The sequence below is a fragment of the Rhinatrema bivittatum genome, chromosome 1 (genome assembly GCF_901001135.1).
Source record: "Rhinatrema bivittatum chromosome 1, aRhiBiv1.1, whole genome shotgun sequence".
Taxonomy (NCBI): domain Eukaryota; kingdom Metazoa; phylum Chordata; class Amphibia; order Gymnophiona; family Rhinatrematidae; genus Rhinatrema; species Rhinatrema bivittatum.
The window spans coordinates 141,889,584-141,914,052 of record NC_042615.1 but is presented as its reverse complement, the minus strand read 5'-3'; the positions used below and the strand labels follow the sequence as shown (position 1 = coordinate 141,914,052).

Genomic DNA, 24,469 nt, shown 5'->3' with positions numbered 1-24,469 from the left:
CTTAATTTATAAAATCCTGACTTTAGAACAGCCCGAATGAGGCAAAAAAGACAGGCAAGAATCAATCTGAAAGAAAACAATCTGCAGAAAGTTCACTGGCTTCCGGTGTAATAGATAATAAAATCATGACACATCCACGAATCCCTGAGCAGAGACCCAGCTATGTGTTCAAACATGTTAATAAAAATTTCTAAGACAGCTGCACACGGAGGTCTTTTGAACAAAATTTTCGATTCATGCCTTCTATGCATCAAGTTCGATTGATTAAATCTTGATCCAGAATGTTCTCAGTTGCAGGCCCTCTTTTTTGGAATATCTTGCCAGATGATTTAAGGGCTGAGGCATATACTAGGATATTTTGGAAACAACTAGAAGCATTTTTATTCACTCAGTCATTTGGCTTATTGATAGAATCAGTGTGAAGTTCATGTGTATTGGTGTTTTTTTCATGATTTTGATCTAAATTGTTTATGCAATCAAAATTTAAGGCTGATATGTGAGGGCAGACATGACTTTTTTTTTTTTTAAGATGGTTTAGTGACAGGAGGATGTGCAAATAAAGGATTGTAAGACTCAAACAACTGAGAGCCGTAGGTATGGGCCCTAAAGTGACTGACTAGTTTAGAAAATGGTTGAATGAGAGGCAACAAAGGGTAATGGTAAATAGAGTTCACGCCAAGGAAAGGGGAGCTACCAGTAGTATGCTTCAGGGATATTCTGTCTGGGTCTGTTCAACATTTTTATAAGCGATACTGCGTATGGGCTACAAGGTAAGGTTTGCCTTTTTGCAGATACTACCACAATTTACAACAGGGAGGACATCCTGGACGGTATAGAAAACATGAGGACAGATCTAGTAAAACTTTAAAAATTGTCTAGATTCTGGCAGCTAATATTTAATGTTAAAAAAAAATGCAGGTTAATGGATTTGGGTTTCAAAAAACCCAAGGGAAGAAGTACGGTGTAGGGGATGAAGTTCTGCACATAAAATAAGAGTAGGATCTGGGGATGATCATATTTGATGATACTAAAAGGTGGCCAAACAGGTAGACAAAACAATGACAAAAGCTAGAAGAATGCTTGGGTGCATTGGGAGAGGTATAACTAGCAGGAAAATGGAGGTGATACTGCCTCGGTAAAAGTTTCTGATAGACCTCATTTGGAGTACTGTGAACAATTCTGGAGACCATACCTTCAAAAGGATATGAACCGAATAGTCAATCCAGAGGACAACTACTAAAATGGTCAACTCTCTTTATCATAAAGAATATAGGGACAGACTTAAAGATCTAAACATGTATACTCTGAAGGAAAGGAGAGAAAGAAGAGATATGACAGAGATATTTAAACACCTCCAAGGAATAAATGTACAGGATATGGGCCTATTTCAACTAAAAAGAAGCTCTGGAATGAGAAGTCATGGGATGAAGTAAACTCAAGGATAATCTAAAGAAATCTTTCTTTACAGAGAGAGTGGTAGATGCCTGGATCAGCCTCCCTGTGGAGGTGGTATGGACAATGATAGTACTGGAATTCAAGGAAACATAGGCAAATACAAAGAATTTCAGAGGGACAGATAAAGGACTATAAAGCTGAGCAAAAGATGTAGGTGAAATATGTTTTTATTTGCCACTATGTTCTATATTTCTTAATCAGGCCTATGGAAAATGGTAGCATGCCATGCTATTTCCCATGGGGCTAGTAATGTCTAACTTGCATATGATGCTCCCTCATTTACCTGTCAGGTCATGCTAATTTAAGGATGACCTCATTAACATCATGAGCATGCATCTTAATGTACATGTTAAGGCCGTATTGTATACGGGCTTTTTTTAGCATATGCAATTTTGCCTTACAGTGTATGCTAAAGTTTATTGCAGAGCCACTGACAGTCAATTTGGCACTTATGGCTAAGTGAAAAAGTATACACTAATACTGTAAAAATATAATCCCCTCTTGATCAACGAATCCAAACATTGTTGAGGAAAACGTTAACTACAAGAATATTTTAAATTCAATATTTTCTTTCATTCACCGAAATCCCAATTACCATATATATATTTGTTGTATTTTAATTTTCTACTTCACGGAGCTTCATAACACCCCACAGATAGAGAGCACTATCACTCAATATTTTCACCGCTTCGGGGTCATATTTAATCATTGGTCCAAACAATCCATAATTTTTCTAAATTTTACTCATTTTTTTGTTTCTTTAAGCCTTTTCTTAAAAAATGGAGCACTTTCGTTAACTGGCGGATAAAGTTTGAAGTACTTCCCTTTTCAATGAAGATTCAACGTCTGATCCAGAGTCTAGTCTGACATGATCATGTTTCGCTTCTCGCTTCGTCAGGAACCCTGTGGAATCGAAAGCTCCCCCCCCCCTCGCTTCGTCAGGAACCCTCTGGTATCGAAAGCTTCCCCCCCCCCCCAATATTTCTCTTAAGGATAGTAATTGCCATTCTGTTCAGTTATCCCCAACCCTAATAAGGGTAGTAATATTTACAATCAAAACCAAGATTCTGTCAAATCCATAAAAAAGTACTGCTAGCAACATTTTAACTAGGCAAGGAGCCTTGAAAATGTAGACAATGCTGCTTGATGTGCTTTGCTTAGGGACTTGGCTGCAGAAGCAGTCCTGTGCTTTTTTCTCTTATGTCTGCATATTATTACCCTGGTCTGTAAAAGTTGGGGACAGTTCTAGTGGAGTACATGGGAAGGCACACAGGAGTGCATATAAATTAAAACAGGATGTATGTTCCATATATAAAGCTGTTCCAAGTGAACAAGGTAATGATCCAATTGTTCTTTCAAAACAGCATTTTCAAGCTTACAAGCAATATATAACAAAAATAATCTCCTGACACGGTTATGTTTTGCCATAGGGGCTGCGCCAGGAGGGACCCACAAAGGTGAATTCATATCAATTAGTTCACAGAATACGTTTTTCAAAATCAATTTTTAAGGTACAGAATTGGAAGCTGAGGCATCCAGAGGGCACAGCATATAAATAGATTGAACCTTTGCTCTTGATACTTTCTTTCTGAAATCTGTTTGGACACCTGCAATAATTGGCGTAGTGGTCTGTTTGACGGTTTTCAAGCACATTTATATACCATGCCCTCTGGACATCCCAGCTCCCAATTCTGTACCTTAAAAATTGTTTTTGAAAAACATATTACCAGACACCTCCTCTCATATTCTACCATACCCATCTTTTTCTCTTCCTCCTCGCTCTCTCATCTTTTGTCTTGTACCTTCCTCATCCCACTTCTACACATTGCACTCCTATTATCCTTCCCAGTCCTCAATCTCTTTCTTTATACTATCCATCTACTTATAATTTTAACCATCTCCCACTTTTTAAACTCCCTTCCCAGCCCATCTCCCCTGCTCTGTTCGTTCTTTTCTAGTCTATTTCCCCTCCATCTTTCACCCACTCTCTAGTCCCCCATTTTTTCCCTCCTTCCCTCTGTATTTTTCTAGTCATCTACTCTCATCCAGCTCTTTTCCCTGTCACTCACCCTCTCCCCTGGCTCGTCTCTTACCCCTCCCATTCCACCTCCCTCTCCACTGCCTTTCATTCCCTACCCAGTATTCCATCCATCTCTCACACACTTACTGCCCATATACCTACTGTCCCAAATATTTCCACTCATATGCCCCAGCTTCCAGACTCACCCCCACCCCAAATCTCTATGGCTCATTTCCCCCATTCCCCAATTTACTTCCCGTGCCTCACACCTCCAGTCCCCACTCACTCCCTCGAACATCATAACCCCATTTCCCCATATAATACCTCCCTACACATATTCCCTAGCTGTCTACTTGCATGCATACTTGTCAACTGTGGCACCATGGGGACAGGAATAGATTACACACACTCACTGTCTTTGCATATGCTGTTGTCTCCTCTCTGCAGTGCTTACTTTTTAAGCCAAAAGGGTAACACGAGAAGGGGGAGGCAGGCACCCATAGGGAGAGCGTGCATATGTGCTCTAGTCCTATCTCACTATGCTTCAGTTGCCCTTCAGAGACACAGAGAAGAGAAGGAACAATGAGTCCACAAGCTATTTGCAAAGTGTCAGTTCAGAAAGTGAAACAGACAATCTGGAAGTCTCCTGGTACATCCAGGAGACTTGGGTTCTCTCTCTTAGCACCAAATCCCCCCATCACTTCCAGCATCTGATTCCCACTTTACCTTCCCTCTCTTTCCATCCACCTCATCTTTCTTCACCTTCTCAATCCCAGAATCCCACCTCACTCCCCCATCCCAGAGTCCCACCTCACCTCTCTTCCCTGCAATCATCTTCCCTCCCCAATCCCTGAGTGACAATTTACCTTGGCCCAATACATTCCTGCTTTCTACTGCGGTAACAGTGCAGGCCCAGTTCCAGCTGGCAGGACAGTAGAGCAGACAGCCCCAAAACCTTTCTAAGCTACTCCACCTTTCAGCAGGCCCTTTTCCTGTACATGCACACCAGTCTGAATGGTGGCATGAGGTGATTCTTAGAAAATGTATGGAGCATTACGGGCTTCAAATTGTTGCATGCTTGCATGAAAAGTACCACTGAAAGGAGACGTGGGTTAGATAAACATTGGGATCACCTGCTGTACTCTCCTTCTGGTTGTGACTGGCTCATGGGACATGGCGGCAAGTCATTTTATTTCTTTTGGAAGGGGAAACTTGCTTCCCACATCCATGGTATCACCGATGCCATGAGAGTGTGCACTCCTCCTAGTGGTTCCCACTGCCAACAATAATATTTAAATGAGGATGGCCAGTAGTGCAATACTTAGATGCCCTTTGAACAGTGCCACCTATAGCCGAGACTATATTACCCATAGGGTCCCAATGGTTTTAGGTTATTACATAGGCCCTTGTTTCTATGGGAAAAAGCTTAGTAGATTAGTTCCTAAATCAATATAAGGCCTTACATTCAGTTCTTATTTTTATACTGTAACTTGTCTGGGGTTCTGACATAGCTAAAACTGAATTTATATACAGAGAATTTTATAGATTTGTATTAATTAGTATCTAGGTTTTATTGTATGTATGTTTTAAACTATTAGCAACTTTAGAACTATTATTGAATAGGGCAGAATATAAATGCTTTTAAATAAAATCTCCAAGATTATAGGGATCAGCAGCAGAGAGTTCTACAAAATGATTTAATTGAATATTAAGAGCAAAATATTAAGGTAGGAGGCCATGAATGCCCTACAATACTCATTTTTTAATTTGTATTATATGTTTAAGGAAGAGATATGGCAATGCTGTCCACTTATATGGCTGGGCCATGAATTGAGGAAGTATTGCTGAATTATTTATTTATTTATTTAGAGCTTTTCTATACAGATGTTCATATAACATATCACATCGGTTTACATAGAACTCGGGTTACTTAACCAGAAGCAGAAAGCACAGTTACAATAAAACTAGGAGGTGGAAGGAGACAGAGAGAGGTAGAGATAAGAGGGGTACCAGATAGGGGTAGAGGGTGAAAGGGCCTGGTTTGGAAATCTCACTAGCTGATTATAGCACCATAATTCTTTTATGGTTATTAAGAAGGGCATTTGGGACCAATCCCCACCCCCCACCCTAACACAGTCAGCAACTGATCATCAGTCTCACATAAATTAACATGAGCCTGTGAATCATTTTCAAATTAATAACCACAGCTTTATTGATAAACATTTACAGGTACCAGGGGGTTGAGCCTCACATTTCACCCCACCAGAGAAGGGGCTCCTGCCTCAGCCCACAATGCAGGAGCTGTACCTAGGATCATCAAGGCGACACAACCTGACCTGTCCGCTCTCGTGACCTCTCCACTAACCAAGGCCTGCCATGAATCGCAATGCCTTGCACCAAACCGAATGTCGCACCAGCTCACTACACTGATCCCAGCCCCTCTGACAAGCCATTAGGACCCACCATTCACATTCCCCCCATTTCTCCTGATCCTGGGGACCTTCAGCTCAGTCAGAATCACCTACTACATGGGAACAGCCTTCAGGTAGCAGTAGTGGAGGCAAAAAAGTAAAGGAAAGCCAGCCTATGGCACTGCAGCAGAAGGTAATATGTGAAAACTAAATGGGCTGTGTGGTAGTTATCTGACATCATATTCTATGTTTTAATGTTATTATTGGGCTATGGAGCCATGAGCTTTTATTTCAACTACCCATTTTGCTTTTTCTCAATCCTCTGTCATAGCAACAGTCCTTGTTTAGAAGCCAAAGACCACAGGTCCCTCCACAATCCAGTCTGCATGCCTCCCGAAGTCTAGACTCTTGGTGTTGCTGTTGCATGATGGTGAATATGCCTTCCCTCCAGGGACAGCATCTTCAACCAGCCCAAGGAAGAAGATACAGATTTTAAAGCAATCCTTCCTTTTGGAAAAACATTTGTGATAATGTTAGATGATCTCAGGAAAATATTTGCCTTTTACAAATAAGCAAATGAACTTGTCTAATGGAATCTCCTTTGACTACTTGAGCTGTAGTAAGAACACATGTCATGAATTGGAAGAGACAGAAAATATTGAAGGACCAATATTCAAAAATCCCTAAAATGGCTAACGTATCTGGCTAAAGTTAGACAAATAATCTGTGATTTTTAGTAGAATAAATGTTCTACCGAATATTTCTGATTAAAGTTATCCAGGTACCTTTAGCTGGATAAATTTAAACCTAACCTGTAAGCTTTGAATATCGCCAGTTAGATTTAAAGTTATTTAGCTAAAGATAACCGGGTAACTTTAAACTTATGCAGCTAAATTCAAAGAATACAGTCATATAAGTACCGACACTTAAAAAATCTCCAGACTAGGCCGGTGCCCAGGATCCCCCACTCTCCTGAGAGATGTTCAACATCGGGCCAATGGCCCTATGCCCTCCACCCCTCCCGTTCCCCAAAATTAACGTGAAGAGTGGCAGGCCGAAAAGCTCGAATAGGCAGGCCACCCCTTCTCTCTCGTGGCAATGCAAATTTTTAAGTTGTAAAAAGGTCCACCCCATCTCTGCCTTTTTCTCAGTACTTCCAAAAAGCAAAGCCCCTACGTTATCCGGTTACATTTTAGCCAGATAAGTGCACTAGACATTAAAAAGTAGACATTTAGCTGGATAAATCACAAGTTATCCTGCTAAATGCCTTTGAATACAGACCTCTAAATGATTAAGGTTACATGGCATATGACAATAGGAAGAGAAATATCTACAGCTCATAGCCCTTAGAGGCTTCTGCAACTATGGAAGTAGGCAGCAATGGACTGGAATTTATAATCAAAGATTTCTCAGTGGTTTCTCAAATCTACACATTAACCAAAACATACCACCCAGTGATTGTCTAATAATTTCATTAAATTAATATAAGTCCATCTGCATTCCTGTGGCTTTTATCTGAAACTACATATTGCAGCTGCAAGGGTATACTGAACAATGTTAGAGGAGAAAACAATTCAATAAACTTCCTGAGTATAAGCAAATAGAAACAGCTGTCTTATTTTTCCACTGTGTAAATACAGTCATCTACAGGAAATCATACTTATCAGAACATTTTGATAATACGTGGGTGCCGGGAATACTTGAAATAAAAGACCTTTTAAAAGATAATCATACTAACTGGAATTTGTTTGAGTGAATGAGAACTGCTATGCTGTAGTTACATACACTTTAAAAATATATATTTTTGCAAAAAACAAACTAGTTTGCCCTCTGCACAATAAAGACATTTTTTTAAATAACTTCGCTATTTATGTATTGATTTTATCAAAATTTTGGATTTCTCTAGCTTTCCTAGGCTCAACCAGAAACAAATCAGAGGGAAGACTTTATGAATAAACGTCTAAGTTCTTATATACAATTCGAAGTGCCAGGAAACAGAGTGTCACTGTTTTAGTATGTAACAGAGAATATTTTTATCCTTTTTTGTCCCATTTTTTTTAAATCAACATAGATAATAGGGTTTACCATATCTGAGACCATGATGATCCCCCACCAATGGCTAAGGGAAGACTAATATCACTTTAACTAGACAAAAACCCTCTTAAACTCAAGTGGATGAATAATTGATTTTAGAAAAAAAAGGTCCTCAGCTCAAGTGCTGACTGATATATATTCTTTATACAGACGCTTAACTCAAAGCTGCTTGAAACTATCAATGGAAAAAGATGCAGAGATGCCTAACCTGGCAGGTTAAAACATCCTAAATATATAGGTGGCAATATGGGGAAGGCTACTGCTTTCTGGAGCGCAGATGCTTGGGGAGGCAGCCTTGGGCCTGATCAGCTGTCAAAAAATGAGTCAGGGTGGCTGGAGGAGCCCATCCCGCAAGGAACCTTGGCCAAAGACTTTCTAAGCCTGTTCAGCAATGCACGAGCATTTTCAAACTCAAGGGCCAACCAGGAAGCTTTAAAAACAGTCATACAGTTATCAGACTGCTTAGATCAGGGGTGGCCAGCTCTGGTCTTCAAGAGCCACCCAGTCAGGTATGATTTTTAGGAAATCCACAATGAATACTCATGCACTGCCTCCAACTGTATTCAAAGCTCTCTCATGCAAACTCATTGTGGATATCCTGAAAACCAGACCAGTTCTGGCACTTTAGCAACAGAATTGGTCACCATTGGCTTAGACAGTCTTCAGTTATGGTGCCCAACAAACAGATCGATACTCTAAGGCCGCGGTAGAAACAGTGCGGCAGTGCCGGGCGCACCCTCGTTCCCCGCATGCACAGTTCTCTTCACCTACCGCTCAATACTCTCTTCAAATTGCATGCAAATGCATGCCACAGCTGCGAAGCGTTAGGCAAGCGTTAGGCCCGCGCAACCCATTTTACTGTATAAGGCGCTAATACAGCGCCTTATAAAGTATCCTGGGTGCGCTGGTACCTGTCATTTCAAATGTTATTTCAAATGACATTTGAAATGACAGGCACCAGGAAGTGGATGGTTCCCCTCCCCCTCCCGAAGCAAGGCGCAGGGCGAAAATTAAAACGGGAATAAAGTGTAAAAAATGGGGGTAAAACCAAAGGGAGTAAAGTGTAAACAACCATGGACGACCTCCATATTAACATTGCAGCATAAGTTGTTTATATATATGTATAAATACCTGTCACTTTCCGAATCCCCCAGGCGTGCGGTCATCGAGGCGGCGGCGGCGGTGGGAGCCGGCGGGGGGGGGGGTGGGTGCGCGTTGGATCCAGGCGGCGGTGGGCCCGCCGGCTCCCTCCGCCGCCTCGATGACCGCAAGCCTGGGGGATTCGGAAAGTGACAGGAAAGTGACAGGTATTTATACATATATATAAACAACTTACGCTGCAATGTTAATATGGAGGTCATCCATGGTTTTTTACACTTTACTCCCTTTGGTTTTACCCCTATTTTTTACACTTTATTCCCGTTTTAATTTTCGAACACCACACTAACACCAAGTAGAGGGTAGGCGGTAAACTAACAGGTTAAGGACGCGGCAAAATAGCGGGTTACAAAGGAGATAATCTGAGCGCGCGTCACAGTATCGGAGGGGAATAGCTAATTCCTTCATTATACAGCTAATTCGTTCATTTACATATCATATACATGCTGGGTGCAGAAAGGGTTATGCGTCTGTTTTAAGAAGCGCTAAGGACGCGTGAAACTGGAGACTGTATCGCTGGATCGCCTTACGCGTCCGAATTGTGCGCTCACAGCACGTTACAGACGGGAAATCTTCAACCGCACGTTACAGTATCGATCTGAAAATGGGTTATCACCTGTTTGTAAAGGGAAAGCAAATAATGTTGTAGTCATTAACAACCAGAGAACATTTGGGATATGGATTCCTTTCCGGCTGATGGGGATTCTGATTTGGCTTAGGAGGGAAACTGATTATCTTAGGATGGGGAGTTTTCCATTTCTGTTTCTGTCAGGGATACATTTCATCACCAGGCTGGATTAGGGTGTGTTTTCTCAAATGTCTTCTTGTTGCAAGTACTTCTAAGCAAATGTTTCTCTGCACAACACATGGCAATTACAAATGATTCACATACAAAACTCTCTTTGGCCAGAGTACATACTTTCCAGTATATTTAATTTTATTTTCAGTATTTTTCAATGTTGTGGACAAAAGTATTTCTAGTGGAAAATGTGTTGTTTTTTATTATGGATGTCTGGTTCTGTTTGGTCTCTGTTTTTTCTCCTGTTTTCCAAGATTTCTGTTAGAAACCATGTTAAAGAATACATGACTATTTGTCTGGCACAAATCTCAGAATTTTTACATTTGTTTTTTGTAGTCCAATTTATTAAAATAACAACCTTATACTGTAACACCTCAACAAGCATAGCTGCATGAAACACAACAAAAGAAGATACAGGCATTCATGCAATCGGAAACGATTTCAAATACAAAACAAAGGGGAGGATTTTAAGAGCCCTGCGCGCCGGTAGGCCTATTTTACATAGGCCTACCGGCGCGCGCAGAGCCCCGGGACTCGCGTAAGTCCCGGGGTTTTCCGAGGGGGGCGTGTCGGGGGGCGGGCCCGATCTGCGCTGCGTTTTCGGGGCGGGATGTAGCATTTCGGGGGCGGGTCCGGGGGCGTGGTTATGGCCCGGGGCGGTCCGGGGGCGTGGCCGCGCCCTGCGGACCCACCCCCAGGTTGCGTCCCGGCGCGCTAGCGGCTCGCTGGCGCGCGGGGATTTACGTCTCCCTCCGGGAGGCGTAAATCCCCCGACAAAGGTAAGGGGGGTTTTAGACAGGGCCGGGGGGGTGGGTTAGGTAGGGGAAGGGAGGGAACGGAGGTAGGCTGTGCGGCTCGGCGCGCGCCGGCTATACGGAATCGGTAGCCTTGCGCGCGCCGATCCAGGATTTTAGCGGCTACGCGCGTATCTACTAAAATCCAGCGTACTTTTGTTTGCGCCTGATGCGCCAACAAAAGTACGCCAAATCGCGCTTTTTGAAAATCTACCCCAAAGAGTATTAACAAATTCTAATCTATTTTAAGAGAAAACCAAATTAGAACATTTCCATTAGTTTATATTGCTACTTTGTGAACTTTTTTATACTAAAGAATGGTTATATAGACAAAAAACAAGTGACACTTTTTTAGCACCCATACATAATATAAATTTTTCATCATCTCCTGATATGGCAACCATACTTATCCTAATTCACTTTCTTGTGTATTTGTGTTGGTGTAAATTACATGAAGCATCATGTAAATATTAAAAAAGGAAGCAAATGAAACATTAAATTATAAATATGGCACTGAAAATCAGATGGAGCAGGAAGTGCTGACTTGTTCCATAATCACTATATCTCCCGGTATCTGCCTTTCTGTTGGGTACAATAATTACTCTTACCATTAGTATCTCAACCTACCTGTTATTTTCTGCAATAAAGAAGATAGCTCTGGCTCACTGCAGAAAACTTGGACAAATGCCTTCTTTATCTGATCTTCTGCCACATCCAGGTCCTTTTGCAAGGGGATTTCTTCAACCACAGAATAAATGTATACCAGCAACATCAGGAGCTCATCAAGGCTATAGTCATCATCCTTTCTCTCACTGTGAGATTTTATCATGGGATGTAACTGGTTCAAAACGCCAGGCAAGTGTAAGTCCCCGATATTCTGAAACAAAAAAAGAACTCAATCATATGACTGCAAACAGGAAAATACCTTTCATTCTATAATATATCTGCAACTGGAAGTTTAGAAAACAGGTGGTTATTGTTTGATATTCAAATTATGGAATATACTGGAAACCAAAAAATTGTTGCCACTTCCTATCAATTTTCATTCCTTGGCAAGAAAACTGTAACTTAAGGCCTAAATTCATCAGCATTATCTTCTTCAAAAAGTAATTAAGATTAGATTATTTTTATGCATATGAACCATCTATAAAGATTACAACTACAGTAAATAAAGTCTGTTCAATGTGGGACAAAATAGTTGAAGAGGACAGTTTTGTTTTTTTTACCAGCCTATATAGGGCTGAAATCTGCATGTGACTTCAGCCCTAATTTTCAAAGTGGGATTGCACGCAAGTCCGCTCTGAAAATTAGCAGGACAGTACATACCTTAGTGTGGCATAGGCACACACATTTACACTTGCTAGAGATCAGGAAGAAATGTGTATGCAAACCTTTCCACACACATTTCCGAAAATCAAAACTATGTGTGTAAATGATTTCCTCACCCCAGGTATGCTTTTTTGCAGTATGCGTAAAAATATGTGCAAAGTTGCTTCCGTGTGTATTTTTACACATACAAAACCTGGGGTAATTTTCAAAAAGGCCATTTATATGCATAAATGCTTTTGACAATTTCCCCCTTATATTACTTATAATACTGATTTGCTTGTCTGTTTAAATCACTATTACCTAATGATCTAGAACCATTAAAACTAATAGTAAGCATGAGTGGCCTAATAGTTAGGTCTTCAAGTTCCAGCCCATTATTCTAAGTTGAAATCCTCCTTCTTCCATTGACACACAAGGCAATTCACTTTATTTCTACTGCCTCATATACCAGTTAGGTTGAAAGCTTTCTAAAGCAGAGACTCATGCTTAGTTTTCTGTAAAGCACCCCTTGGTTTAGTGTACTATATAAAAATGTTAATCTAAAAATATCTATTTCCTGTTAACTGAGATTGAAATAAAGCCATTTTATACAGAAGTTGATATCTTTTTTTTTTTTTTTTTAAATCTTTTACATGAAGATGAAGAATGCCTTTTACTGAATGTGTGTATTAGCTTTCATCTCTCATCATATGGTGTGTGTTTTCTTGCCCAAGGACGATATTGTGAAATAACAAATTCCTTCCCTGAAAAGTGAGCAATTAGTATGTCAGGGAAGCAGAGAGCACTGCAAAGGGGAACATGGAAGTGAGATAGGATGTGATGTCACTATAGCTAGCATATTGTTGGCTAATGTTCTTCCCAAGGGACAAGAGAGTGTGGTTAGGTAGAAAGAAAAGCCTTTTTAGAAACTGGAAAGCAAAGGGCCAAGTAAGTGGAAGCAAAAGCCAGTCAGAGGTCGAATGGGAAAAGCTTAATGCTGTCCCTGCAGCTGAAGAGCCTTTAACTAAGGGGTTTTACTAGGGAAGGGTTTAGGTGGTTGTACAAAGCTTTAGCCAAACTGTAGGTAAACACCTGCTGTACATGATTGGATTGCTCTGGTGTTTCAGGAAATGGACTGGTGGCCATGTCTGTGAAGTAACACGCTTGAGCAAGGAATAAAGATACTGTTTGACTGTAAATGCCCGGCTAAGAGCAATAGTTCTGGAAAATGGCAGCAGTCCAGGACAGGGCACAGGAACTGCCCCATCACAGGTGCATTTTTTTTTCAGGACATATCTTTTATTGTTTTAACAACTCTCATAGTAACAGTACAAAAAACATAGAAATGCACTAATACAAATTAGCGCTTCAGTAATATACAAATACATCCATATATAGCATTCTATGGTCAGGAGATAAACCTAAAAATTGGGGCCCATATGTTATAGCACAGGAGCAAATGATCATTCTTTTCTGCTGCTTTAGCCTCATATTTATATATAACCAACATAGTATTCCAGCACATATTCATATTTAATTTTGTATTATCTTTTCAAAGTTTTAAAATATGTTTATTTCAGCTGCAGTCAAATTAAACATCAGTCATGAGTACCAACCAGGTCGGAGAAGACAAGGGAATTTCCTTTCTCAGATGATGCTCCTGCAACCATCACTGGAGGCGGAAGCAGATTTCCATCGGCAAGTGGAGCCGGACTGCATAATCCCAAGACTATGGGTTCCAACGAGATAGCAGAGAGCGCTGAAGAGGATGCATATGCGCCCTTGCCCATGGCACCACTTCCAGAGTAGCTGCCATCAAGCCAAGTACCTGTAGGTAGGACCACACCATCAGGCGTATGTTGTTCATCAACTGACGCACTTGAGACATCAATTTTTGGATCTGAACTTCCAGTAGGAAAACTCTGTCCTGTCCCATGCCAAACCCCACCCTCAGATACTCCAACGACTGGGATGGTTGAAGATCGCTCTTGGTCAGGTTCACCACCCAACCGAGCTCCTGCAATAAGGAGATCACCTTGTGTGGCACCAGGCGGCTCTCTTCCTGAGACTTGGCTCGAATCAGCTAGTTGTCCAAATACGGGTGCATCAGGATTCCTTCTTTTCGCAAGGCTGCCACTACCACCACCATAATCTTGGAAAATGTTCTGGAAGCGGTGGCTAGACCAAAAGTCAGTTCCCGAAACTGATAATGGTACCCCAACACTACAACGTGTGGAAAGCGTTGGTGTTCCAATCGGATGGGAATATGAAGATAAGCCTGTGACAGATCCAAGGAGGTCAGAAATTCCACCAACTGTATCACCATTATTACCGAACGTAAGGTTTCCATTCGAAAATGAGTCACTTTCAAGTGACAGTTGACCCTCTTGAGATCCAAGATGGGACAAAAGAAACACTCCTTGAGCACAGCAAAATAAATATCACCCCCATACTTTCTTAAGACATGGGCACTGGAAACACAGCCCTCAGTCTGGGAAGCCTTTGAAGCGTGACTTCTACTGCCTGCTTGTTCTGCAGGGAGGGCAAGGGGACACCATGAACACGTCCCAAGGAATACTACGAAATTCCAGTCATACCCTTCGCATATCACCTCCAGGACCATCATGATCTTGACCCACCTCCGATAAAAGAGAGAGAGATGTCACCCTATTTCCTGTTCCAGAAGTGGGTCAGCAAACCTTCATTGGGAATCTCGGGAAGCTCCACCACCCGAGCCTGCTCCTCTCTTAGTCTGCTGGGGATGAAAGGACTGAGACCTATCGAAAGGCCAAGTCCGCTGAATGGTTGTCCCTCTGTAAGGACAAAAACACCTGGAAGTCTGGAAACAACCCCTCATACCAAAGGTGCGCTATAATCATTTTTTATCTCCTGGCATCTGAGGCACCGGAGTCTCATCCCACTTATTGGCCAGTTTCTCCAACTCGCTCCCAAACAAGAGCAAGCCTTTAAAGGCATCTTGGTAAGATTGGCTTTGGAAGCTACGTCAGCTGACCAATTTCGCAACCAGAATTGACACCTGGCCACTATCACCGATGCCGCTCCTCTGGTCAAGGTCCGGACCAAATCATAGCCTGCGTCTGCTAAAAAGGTGGCAGAAGGCTCCATAAACACTCTGGAATTCCCTCCAGATTCACCAACCTCCTGAGAGAGAAGCAGACAAGATCTCGCCACGAGGGCGCAACAGGAGGCAATCTGTAAATTCATCGACAGTGTCTCAAAGGCTTGCTTAAGAATAGCCTCAATCCTTCTATCATGTATGTCCTTCAAGGCCGCTCCTCCCTCTATGGGATAGTCATCCGCTTAAACACAGCACATACCAGAGCATCCACTTTGGGAAAACACAAATGCTCTCTCACAGCCAGATCCAGGGGGTACAGGACTTCCAATGTCCGACCACCTTTAAAATTTGCCTCTGGGGCATCCCATTCCAGAACAATCAATTCCTGGATGGCATCTATCACTGGGAAGAAAACAAGAGGCTTTACATAAGAAAACCAAAATGGGATTCTTCCACAGCTCTGACATAGTAGGGACACCTAGCTGGTTCAAGGTCTGGGAAATCAGGGAAGGCAGTTCATCTCTATGAAAGAACCTCAACATGTTTCAATGCGGTTCCAGCCCTGGAGGAATTTTCCCATCTTCCAGGGAATCAGGATCAACCTCATCATCAGTGCCATACAGATTCCTGTCGGGAACACCCACAAGGAGCTGAGGCGAGCCCCGGTGCTTAAGCACAGGACTAGAAGAAGGAGGAGCTACCAGCTGAAGACAGAAATGGGGGAAGTGGAGGACTGCACCTGAAGAAAGGCTCATAAACCTTGAAAAAATTCCACCCCAAAAAGAGCAGCTGGGTCCAGACCAAGCCCAGAAGGAACTGGAGCTGGTCCCACAGAACTGCCCTTGCCAGCAAAGGAGCCAGTCAAGGGAGAACCAAGATCTGGCAATACCCCAATCAAGGCCATGACCAACCCATCATCAGATTGGGAAGAGCCAGCTTAGGAAAATCCGAGGAAGCCAACTCTCCCTGAGCATCTGAGCACTGTTGACATAACGCTGACACAGGTAAGAAGCCACGTCAGGCTGAGAAGCCCTAATATGACAGGCAACACAAATAGAAAGACGCTTAGGATTCTGGATTATCGGCGCCATTGCTGTGGTAAAAGTTCGTTGGAACGGCTCACGCTCAAAAATGAAATGTGCCCAAAAAATAAGCGACTAGAAGAAAGCACAGCAAGGTGCATGCACAACCTGTGCACCAAGTTAAGCATTTTAAAAAGTCTGTTTGTGTAAAAAGTGAACCCAAAAAACGAGTGCACGTGTGCGCACACCGACGGCACGTGGAGGACAGCAGAGCACGCATAGGAGCCCATGAAAACTGCCTCCGCAGCCTACCATGTGGTGTGCAAGAAAAAACCTAAGTGCAGGACCTAGCCCACCAGGGGCCATTCAACCAGCCAGGCTGCCCAGTTCCCCAACCCAAATGGGAGCAGGAATGAATGTCGGTACAGCCCGCTGAGCATGGAGACTGGAGGAAGTCCTGAAACCCATCTGTCTCTGATTCAAAGGTAAAAACTTTTTTATTTTTTTGAAACCTTACCTGAATTCAGTGCTTACAGGCTGAGTATAGAGATGGTCTCCGGCTGCGGGGAGAGAGGGCATCTGCACTCACCACCATGCTCAACCTCAGGCACCCGCTGCCTTTCAACTGAACTAGCAGCTAAGTCCACACCAGGAAACCCAGCTACCGAACCAAGGCACACCTCTGAGGGACTATGGAAATCACCTCAGGAATTCTCAACTGAGGGAGGGACCTTTAGGTATCACCACAGGAGAGCTGGGCTTTCTTTTCCTAAATTTAGAATTTCAAATTTCTCCTTCCAAAAAGGTCAAAGCAATCCCCATAGGGAGATGCACGTCCACCATCTGCTGGAGATGGAGAATACTGGCAGGCTGGAGTCACTGCAGGGCTATATATACTGTGACATCAACTTGCTCCATCTCCAACTGCTGGCAGGGGAACATAAACATATTGGTCCTGAGTCCATCTGGCGCGAACAAAAGTACACCGGATTTTATAAGATACGCGTGTATCTTATAAAATCCGGGGTCTGCGCGCGCAAGGCTGTGCAAAATCGGCAGCCTGCGCGCGCCGAGCCACGCAGCCTGCCTCCGTTCCCTTCGAGGCCGCTCCGAAATTGGAGCGGTCTCGGAGGGAACTTTCCTTCCGCATCCCTCCACCTTCCCCTCCCTTCCCCTCCCTTCCCCTATCTACCCCACCCCCAGCCCTACCTAAATCTCCCCCTACCTTTTGTTGTGCAAGTTACGCCTGCTTCAAGCAGGCGTAACTTGCTCGCACCGCCGCAGCATCCCCCGGCACAAGCTGCAGTGCCGGGGGACTCGGGACCACCCTCCCGGCCCGCCCCGGCTCGCCCCCTGACCCCGGATATGCCCCTTCCCGCCCCTTTTACAAAGCCCCGGGACTTATGCGCATCCCGGGGCTTCTCCATGCCAACCAGTAGCACAATTCAGTCCTTAGAATACTGCAACCTCTCAATCCTGTTCCTATTACCATCTACTATATCTATCCCTTTTATCAAACTATCTGGAAAAATTAATACTGTTTTAATAAACTAGAATCTCAGCTTCAGCTGCCAGATTTAAGAGGCTATTTTAAATCTAAAAAAAAAACAGATGGGCTGCAGTTTATACAAACAGGGTAAGCAACTTCTTCACTCACGAAGACAGCATAGGGAATTGGATAAAGTGTTTTTTAAAAATGCACTGGCAGTGTATAATTATCATATCGCCTCTAATCATTTAAAAATTCTGTTGTCTGTGCTTCAATCAATCAACGACAATGGTTAAATGGCTCCTATACAAGAGTTACAAATGTAACAAGTCATGACCTAAATTTCCTGCTGGTTATGTTGGTTTCAAGTTTGCCCTGTTTGTCTTTCATCAAGGGAGCCAATAAAATAGTAAAAACAGGTCAATTCTAGGTTTTCAAAAGCCCTATAAAAACATTCAAATTATTCAAGTTTGTGTCAACCAAGAACTGAACTCTCCTATGGGTTCATACTCTGGACAGTCTAATGTAATAATATTCTTAGAATCCATACTTCGTTAAAGCTTTAGTTAACTGAAGAATAATTCAAAATTCCTGCAGGAAAATAAATGAAGGCTTCTTTGACAAATTTTGCATGTCTCTTTTTTTGGGGCAGGCATTGAGAGGATATATGAAGAAGTAAAATGATATTTTTCAGTCTACTAGCAATGATTATTATGCCAAAGATCTATTATATGAGAAATGGTACAACTATGATGAAAAGAAAGCAAGTTAATTCCCATTTTCAAGTAATAGTACATGCTAATAATTTCTATAAATATTTAGTCCCAAAACAAATGTTACATGCATTTCTAGTCCTAATGCATTTGTATTATTAGAGTTTAGCATTTACTGTTATTTAAAAATGAAAATCCTTAGGAAAGTAATTTATTTTATGAATTTCTCTCATATGCTTAGCAGCATTTTGTGTCAACATATTTATTCACAAGTCTCTTTGGACAAAAAAGTATAAATAAAGAAGGTCATAACTGTACTCATTATTTTTCATAATCTGATAACTGTTCTAAATAGAGGTGAAGAAAAAGGAAACACAATAACAGTAATATAGAATGCCTTTATAATTTAAGACGGCTATCTGAAGTACTGCCCCACAACATGCTGTAAGAGAGATTCCTTCATTGTGCATATGTAAATGACATATACAGTCATATCTTACAATAATTTTGTACCTTCTAGCATACTTGTTCCAGTGCCAAGGATGAGGATGAATTATACACCCAACTCGAATATATTTCTTGCTATATAACTTGTGCCTTAATATGGTATGAAGAGTAAATTGTCTACGTATTTCAAAGCTTAGTCATACTTTCATTTTCTCCCGTTGTTCAGAAAATTTTCTTTCTGATTTACTTTAAAGCGCTAGCTGTTTAAACACACTACTTTATCATATGTAAAATTCCAATAAACACAGTTCAGGATACATACATAGATGGTAACTATCAAAGTGGCGTGTGGGCACACACTGATGTGTGTGCGTTGGCGTGTGCCCAGGCACCTGGTGATTTTATAACATTTGCGAATATACGTGCGTATATTATAAAACAGCCTGGCATGCATATGTGTGTGCCTAATTTTCAATGTAGGTATGCCCAAGCGCGCAAATCGGGTTTCAGCCACATATATTGTGGAATTTTATAATAGGTGTGCATTCACACCATGACCAGTTTCATCATTTTGTCCATCAGGTCCCCCAGTGTAGAGCTAGCTCCTCCAAAGCACCCTTATTTAATATCCAACATCTCCCCTGTCACCCCAGACCCTTAAAACCCCCCAGGGATGGCTAGTTTTTTAAATTTTAACTTACAACTCCTCCACAGCAGAAGTAAAGTTATGTGGCACTGGACCAGGGTGCACGCCCAGGCACATAAGTATTGCATGCACATCTCTTGGCCCTGCCTTGGAATACTCATGCTTCCCCTACAGCATGCACTTTTTTTATTCTGAGTGAGATGTGCATGCAGAGGGAAATACACACGCATGTAGTTGGCTTTTAAAATATGGCGGGGTGTATAAATCCTTTGGGCCGGATTTTCAAAAGGCCCGGCGGTGCGAGAAAAGCCCCGGGACGCAAGTCCCGGGACTTTACAAAAGGAGCAGGGCTGTCCAGAGGCGGGGCGTGGCCAGAGGCCTGCAACACAGCAGCCATTGCCACTGAGTCCAGGGATCGCCTGCCGGCACGCACAAATTGCGCCTGCCTAGAGGCAGGCACAAAAGGTAGAATAAAACTTTTGGGGGGGTTAGAGTAGGGCTAGAGGGAGAAAGGTTAGGGGAAAGGATGGGAAGGTCAGGCTAGAGGGAAGGGAATGGAGGAAGGCAGCGTGGCTCGGCGCGCGCAAGGTGCACAATTGTGCACCCCCTTGGGCTTGCCGACCCCGGATTTTATAACATGCGCGCGCATGTTATAAAATCGGGCATACATGTGCACGCGACGGGTAGTGCGCGAACATGTAGGCTGCGCATGTTATAAAATCTACCTCTTTATGCGCACGCATCTCCCAATAATACAACTCGAAAGTTCTCCAATAATTAACACAACCTACTCAATGAAAACCTCTCATAACATATATTATTTCAAAGATCAACTGTTAAATTGTTCCTTCATAGGTAAATAGTTCTGTTTTATAATTAATTCCAACAGTGCGCATTATAAAAGCACTAACTACTTTTGAAGACTACTTCTATTTATTACCACATTTTATTATAAAGAGGGAGTCCATATACAGACAATACAAAGTGAGTTTCAAGAACCATCTTCTATGAAGAGAGAGTTTGGAACTGCATCTTCAATAGGCTTTCCTAATTCCATAAAATAAAGTTTTGTAACTGGAGGCTGAAATCTAAACCAGTTATTTAATTTCATTTAGCTCAACTAGGTCGAAAAACAGCAATCCTTTATCTCCCTGTTTATTTTACATGAAGGAGTAAAAAGATGATTTGCTTTACAGATATGGGTGAATTTTCAAACCTGCGCATGGGTGTATATGTGCGCGCGCTACCCGGCACACGCACATGTACGCCCAATTTTATAAGCTTCCCACCCCTTCCCCTAACCTTTCCCATCCCTAGCCCTACTCTAACCCTACCCCCAAATTATTACCATACCTTTTGCGCCTGCCTGGAGGCAGGCGCAGGTTGCGCACACCGGCAGCCTGCCAGCACGTGATCCTCTGACACAGCGGCAAATGGCCGTTGTGCTGGAGGCCCTTGGCCCCGCCCCTTTAGTAAAGCCCCGGCACTTAGATGCGTCCTGGGGCTTTAGGCCCAGCATGCGTAAGCCGATTTAAACGCAGAGCTTTGAAAATCCAGCCCATATTGCATAACCATTCCTTTCTCTGTATTTATTATGTTTATTATGTAGTTAATAGTGTGTTATTTTGGCATGCATTGCAAACCTAAAATGGCAAATACTAGCTTGAGAGTTGTAATAAAACTGTTATAGGTTGGGCAGAGGCAGGATTAGTACAACTTGCAGGGAGGAGGAGCCCTACAGGTTCCCACCATCAGCAGGCAGACCTGGACGAAGTAGAGACCTAACTGGAGCTTCGCCTATACCAGTCTTCACTCCCCTTGGGTTGAGTCTTTGGGTGCTAGGGTCGGCAGATCTTAGGTGGGGTCTCTGCTGATGGTAGGAGCGGAGGTCCTTAGATATCAGGGTTGTGAACAGGCGGAGGTCAGGCGAGTCCAAGGCCTGGGCGATTGTCAGAGGCAGGCGTCGTTTAGCATGTCCAGGAGCAGGCAGAGGTTGGTAGCAGGTAGCAGTAAAGTAGATCCAGGAACAGGCAGAGGACAGTGGCAGGTAGTGGTCAAGCATATCCAGGAGCAGGCAGAAGTCAAACCAAGTATCTCTCCAAGTGGAGAGAAGGGGTGGATAGGTTGGGCAGGCAGACAAGGCAAAGAACAAGAGGACAACGTGAAAGGAGGCAATGACTGAAGACAAGACTGAAGACAAGAAACTGGAAGCAACATGCTCTACTGAAAAGTAGGGGAACCTGTTGCTGAGATGCCAAATGCAGGAGTGAGTTAGCAGTTTATAGGGCTTTGGTTGTGATATCATCTTCTGGCACCATAGGACTTGAATCCACTGTGATTTTAACGTCCATTGGATTTGCCTCACACGGAGATGTGCCATGAGAGTTGTGTGAATGGTGGAAGCTAACAGGCCCCAACATGGACAAAGACATGAATTTCTCCCTTATTGCTGGCCCTGTTGGTGGGGAGATAAGGCATGGCTTCAACTGTCTCTAGCAAAGCCCCTATCAACACTGACTGAGATGTCTATTCTGATGACGAATGCTAATGAGGATAGAACTTAGATGGCGCTCTGAGTAGATACATTCATTCCTGCTGAGATTTGCTTTTGACCAGTCAATCATCCCACATAAACCACAGTCTTGTCTAGAATGCTGCAAAGACTACAAGTCATTTTTGTGAGTATTCGCACTGCTAAGGAAAGACCTAAAGACAGCATGAGATTCTGGAAGTATTGTATTTATATTATAAATCTGTGTTTGGGATGCATTTCTATGTGAATACAAAATACCTTTAGGTGTAGAAAACATACCATTCTCATTTAGAAGGAGAATTATGGAACCAAATGTAGCCATCTTGAACTTTTCCCTGTTCAGAATTTGTTCAAGATCCTTAGGTCTAGGATGAGAATGAATTCTCATCTTTTTGAGAACCATAAAATACTTAAAGGTGAATTTTAAAAGAGTTTTGCGCACAAAAATGAACGCAAGGTAGGGTAGAGCAAGATGGCAGCATACTGATCTCTCACATGTCAGATGCCTTTTCCTTCTTTCATTTGGTATTATTATGATGAAATGAAAAGGGAAGGTGAGAACCTACCCGACTGAGCCCTCAGATACTCCCACACCAGGACCAATTGAGCACTTTGTCTTCTGGAAGAACATTCAGTCCGATGCCTTCATGAGTTTACTTTGCAGCGAGATGGCAGGGAAGGATTTGCTGCTGTCCACTGCAGCTTTTTCTCTCTAAGTCTGGAGGAGAGAAGCACTCTAGCGATTTTGACTGGGGGAAATGTTTTGTCCCCAATTGATGACATCATCCAAGCCGAGTTGAAGAGGACCCGGAGGGTTGCTTGAGGTTCCCTCTTATAAACATGCATGGCTTCATAAGACAAGGGAGTGAACCTTCTCTACTGCTGCTCCACAGTTCTGGAATTCCTTACTTGCAGAGTTTAGGTTAGAGACAAATACTAAGAACTTTAGAGAAGGACATAAGACATTTATTTATGTTGACTTTTGCTTGACCTTGGTGTTCTCTATGAAAATTTCTTGAGTTGGTTTGACGAACAGTTTTAATGTATGCTTCTTCCATTTGTGTTCTATTTTTTATCTGCTTTTAATTATGTATGTTTTATTGTAACTCCCCTAGAGTCTTGCACATTTGGCGATTAAGAAATGTTTAATAAACTGTAAACTATAATAAGCACTTTTTGGTGATCTGGAGAGCTACAGAAGAAAACATGTCCAATGGTTTTGGCAGACAAAAAAAAATTCAAGAGAGCCACAGGGCTACTGCAAAGTCGGCAGTGCTGTGCATGTGCAGTGAAAGGCTTTGCCTTTCTAGAAAGCTCTGGAAGATTCCAGTCCATTCAGAACAAAGTGCGCTCATGTGACCCACATGTGTAACTATTTTAGCTCCCTGTTTTCAGAGAATCAGACTTCTATACAGAAAGTTAAAAAGCCCCACATTTATGTAAGCTTCAAATTTATATACTAAACTTTCTAGCCAGAAGAGCAAAAAAAAATGGTGAATTAAATTCTGCAAATGGAATAAAGAGAAAATGAAAACTGAAAATAAAACATGGGAAAGTTCTCATATTATCTGTACTTTTCCAAGCTTACAAGATTAATGTTTACTTGAATTTTTATTTATTACTGTTTGTGTAGTAATCTGTTAAGGCTGCAACACATCAGTCTGTAACATGCTGATTAGTTTTTCCTGATGTCCTCTTTGCCTCCCCTGTATGCACCCATTAATCTGAATGACAATTTCCTGCTTTCTTACACTTGTGTCCTCTCTTCCCTAAGCTCTGTTTCTTCAGGTTATGTAGGTCCATCTTACTAACCACCAATGTGCAAAAAATAAAAAGAAAGCGCAAGTTGCCTAATACAATTTTAAATGTCATTAGTTATAAAATGCAAAAGGTAATCTCATAATCTTTTAGAAACAAAGAAAAACTATAATCTGCTAGCTGAGCGAGTACAGACACTGACCCCACATTCGTGATTTATGCAGTTTAGCAATGTATCATTTTATCATTATGCTCAGTTATAATCTGTGAAGACAATGTGAGTTTCTAGATGGGATGGGGTTTTAAAATATTTTAATCTAACTGATTCATGTATTCTTAAAAACAATATCAACCTCATGTGCTATCTTCAAACAAAGGTTGGCAACTATGATGCACAAGTTCTCTCTGTGATTAGTTTTCCTCTTCATTGTGTCCAGATGTATCCAGTAATTTATATCACCCATATTATTCTCTCATTTCCTCTATTTTTTACTCTCCAATAATAATGATGTTATGTTATACTTCTGTACAGTTTTCACTTCTGTACAGTTTTCCTTGAAACAAGTTTGATTTAAAGCAGATTTTAATCATCAAATATATCGTTAATAGTATACCAATAAAACATCAAACTAATACATGAATAGAACACAGTACATAATAATTTATCCTTAAAATAGATTTATTAATAAATAAATAAATAAATAAAACCAGCCTGAAACCATGGCTCAATCCACCCCATTCTC

General features: G+C 42.1%; 1 protein-coding gene and 1 long non-coding RNA gene across 3 annotated transcripts in view; one reads left to right on the top strand and one right to left on the bottom strand.

The window, feature by feature from the left end:
* The window catches only part of SCFD2 (sec1 family domain containing 2), a 641,446-nt gene that overhangs the window by 339,072 nt on the left and 277,905 nt on the right, over positions 1 to 24,469 (bottom strand). For both annotated transcript variants that reach the window (XM_029587632.1, XM_029587640.1), the window contains exon 5: positions 11,359 to 11,608. In XM_029587632.1, coding sequence (XP_029443492.1) covers positions 11,359 to 11,608 — 250 coding nt within the window. The remainder of the gene's footprint in view (positions 1 to 11,358; positions 11,609 to 24,469) is intronic.
* On the top strand, positions 1,474 to 7,648 carry LOC115083712. Its single transcript, XR_003854386.1, has 4 exons — positions 1,474 to 1,605; positions 2,221 to 2,407; positions 5,705 to 6,079; positions 6,218 to 7,648. It is a non-coding gene; the product is annotated as an uncharacterized LOC115083712 (long non-coding RNA).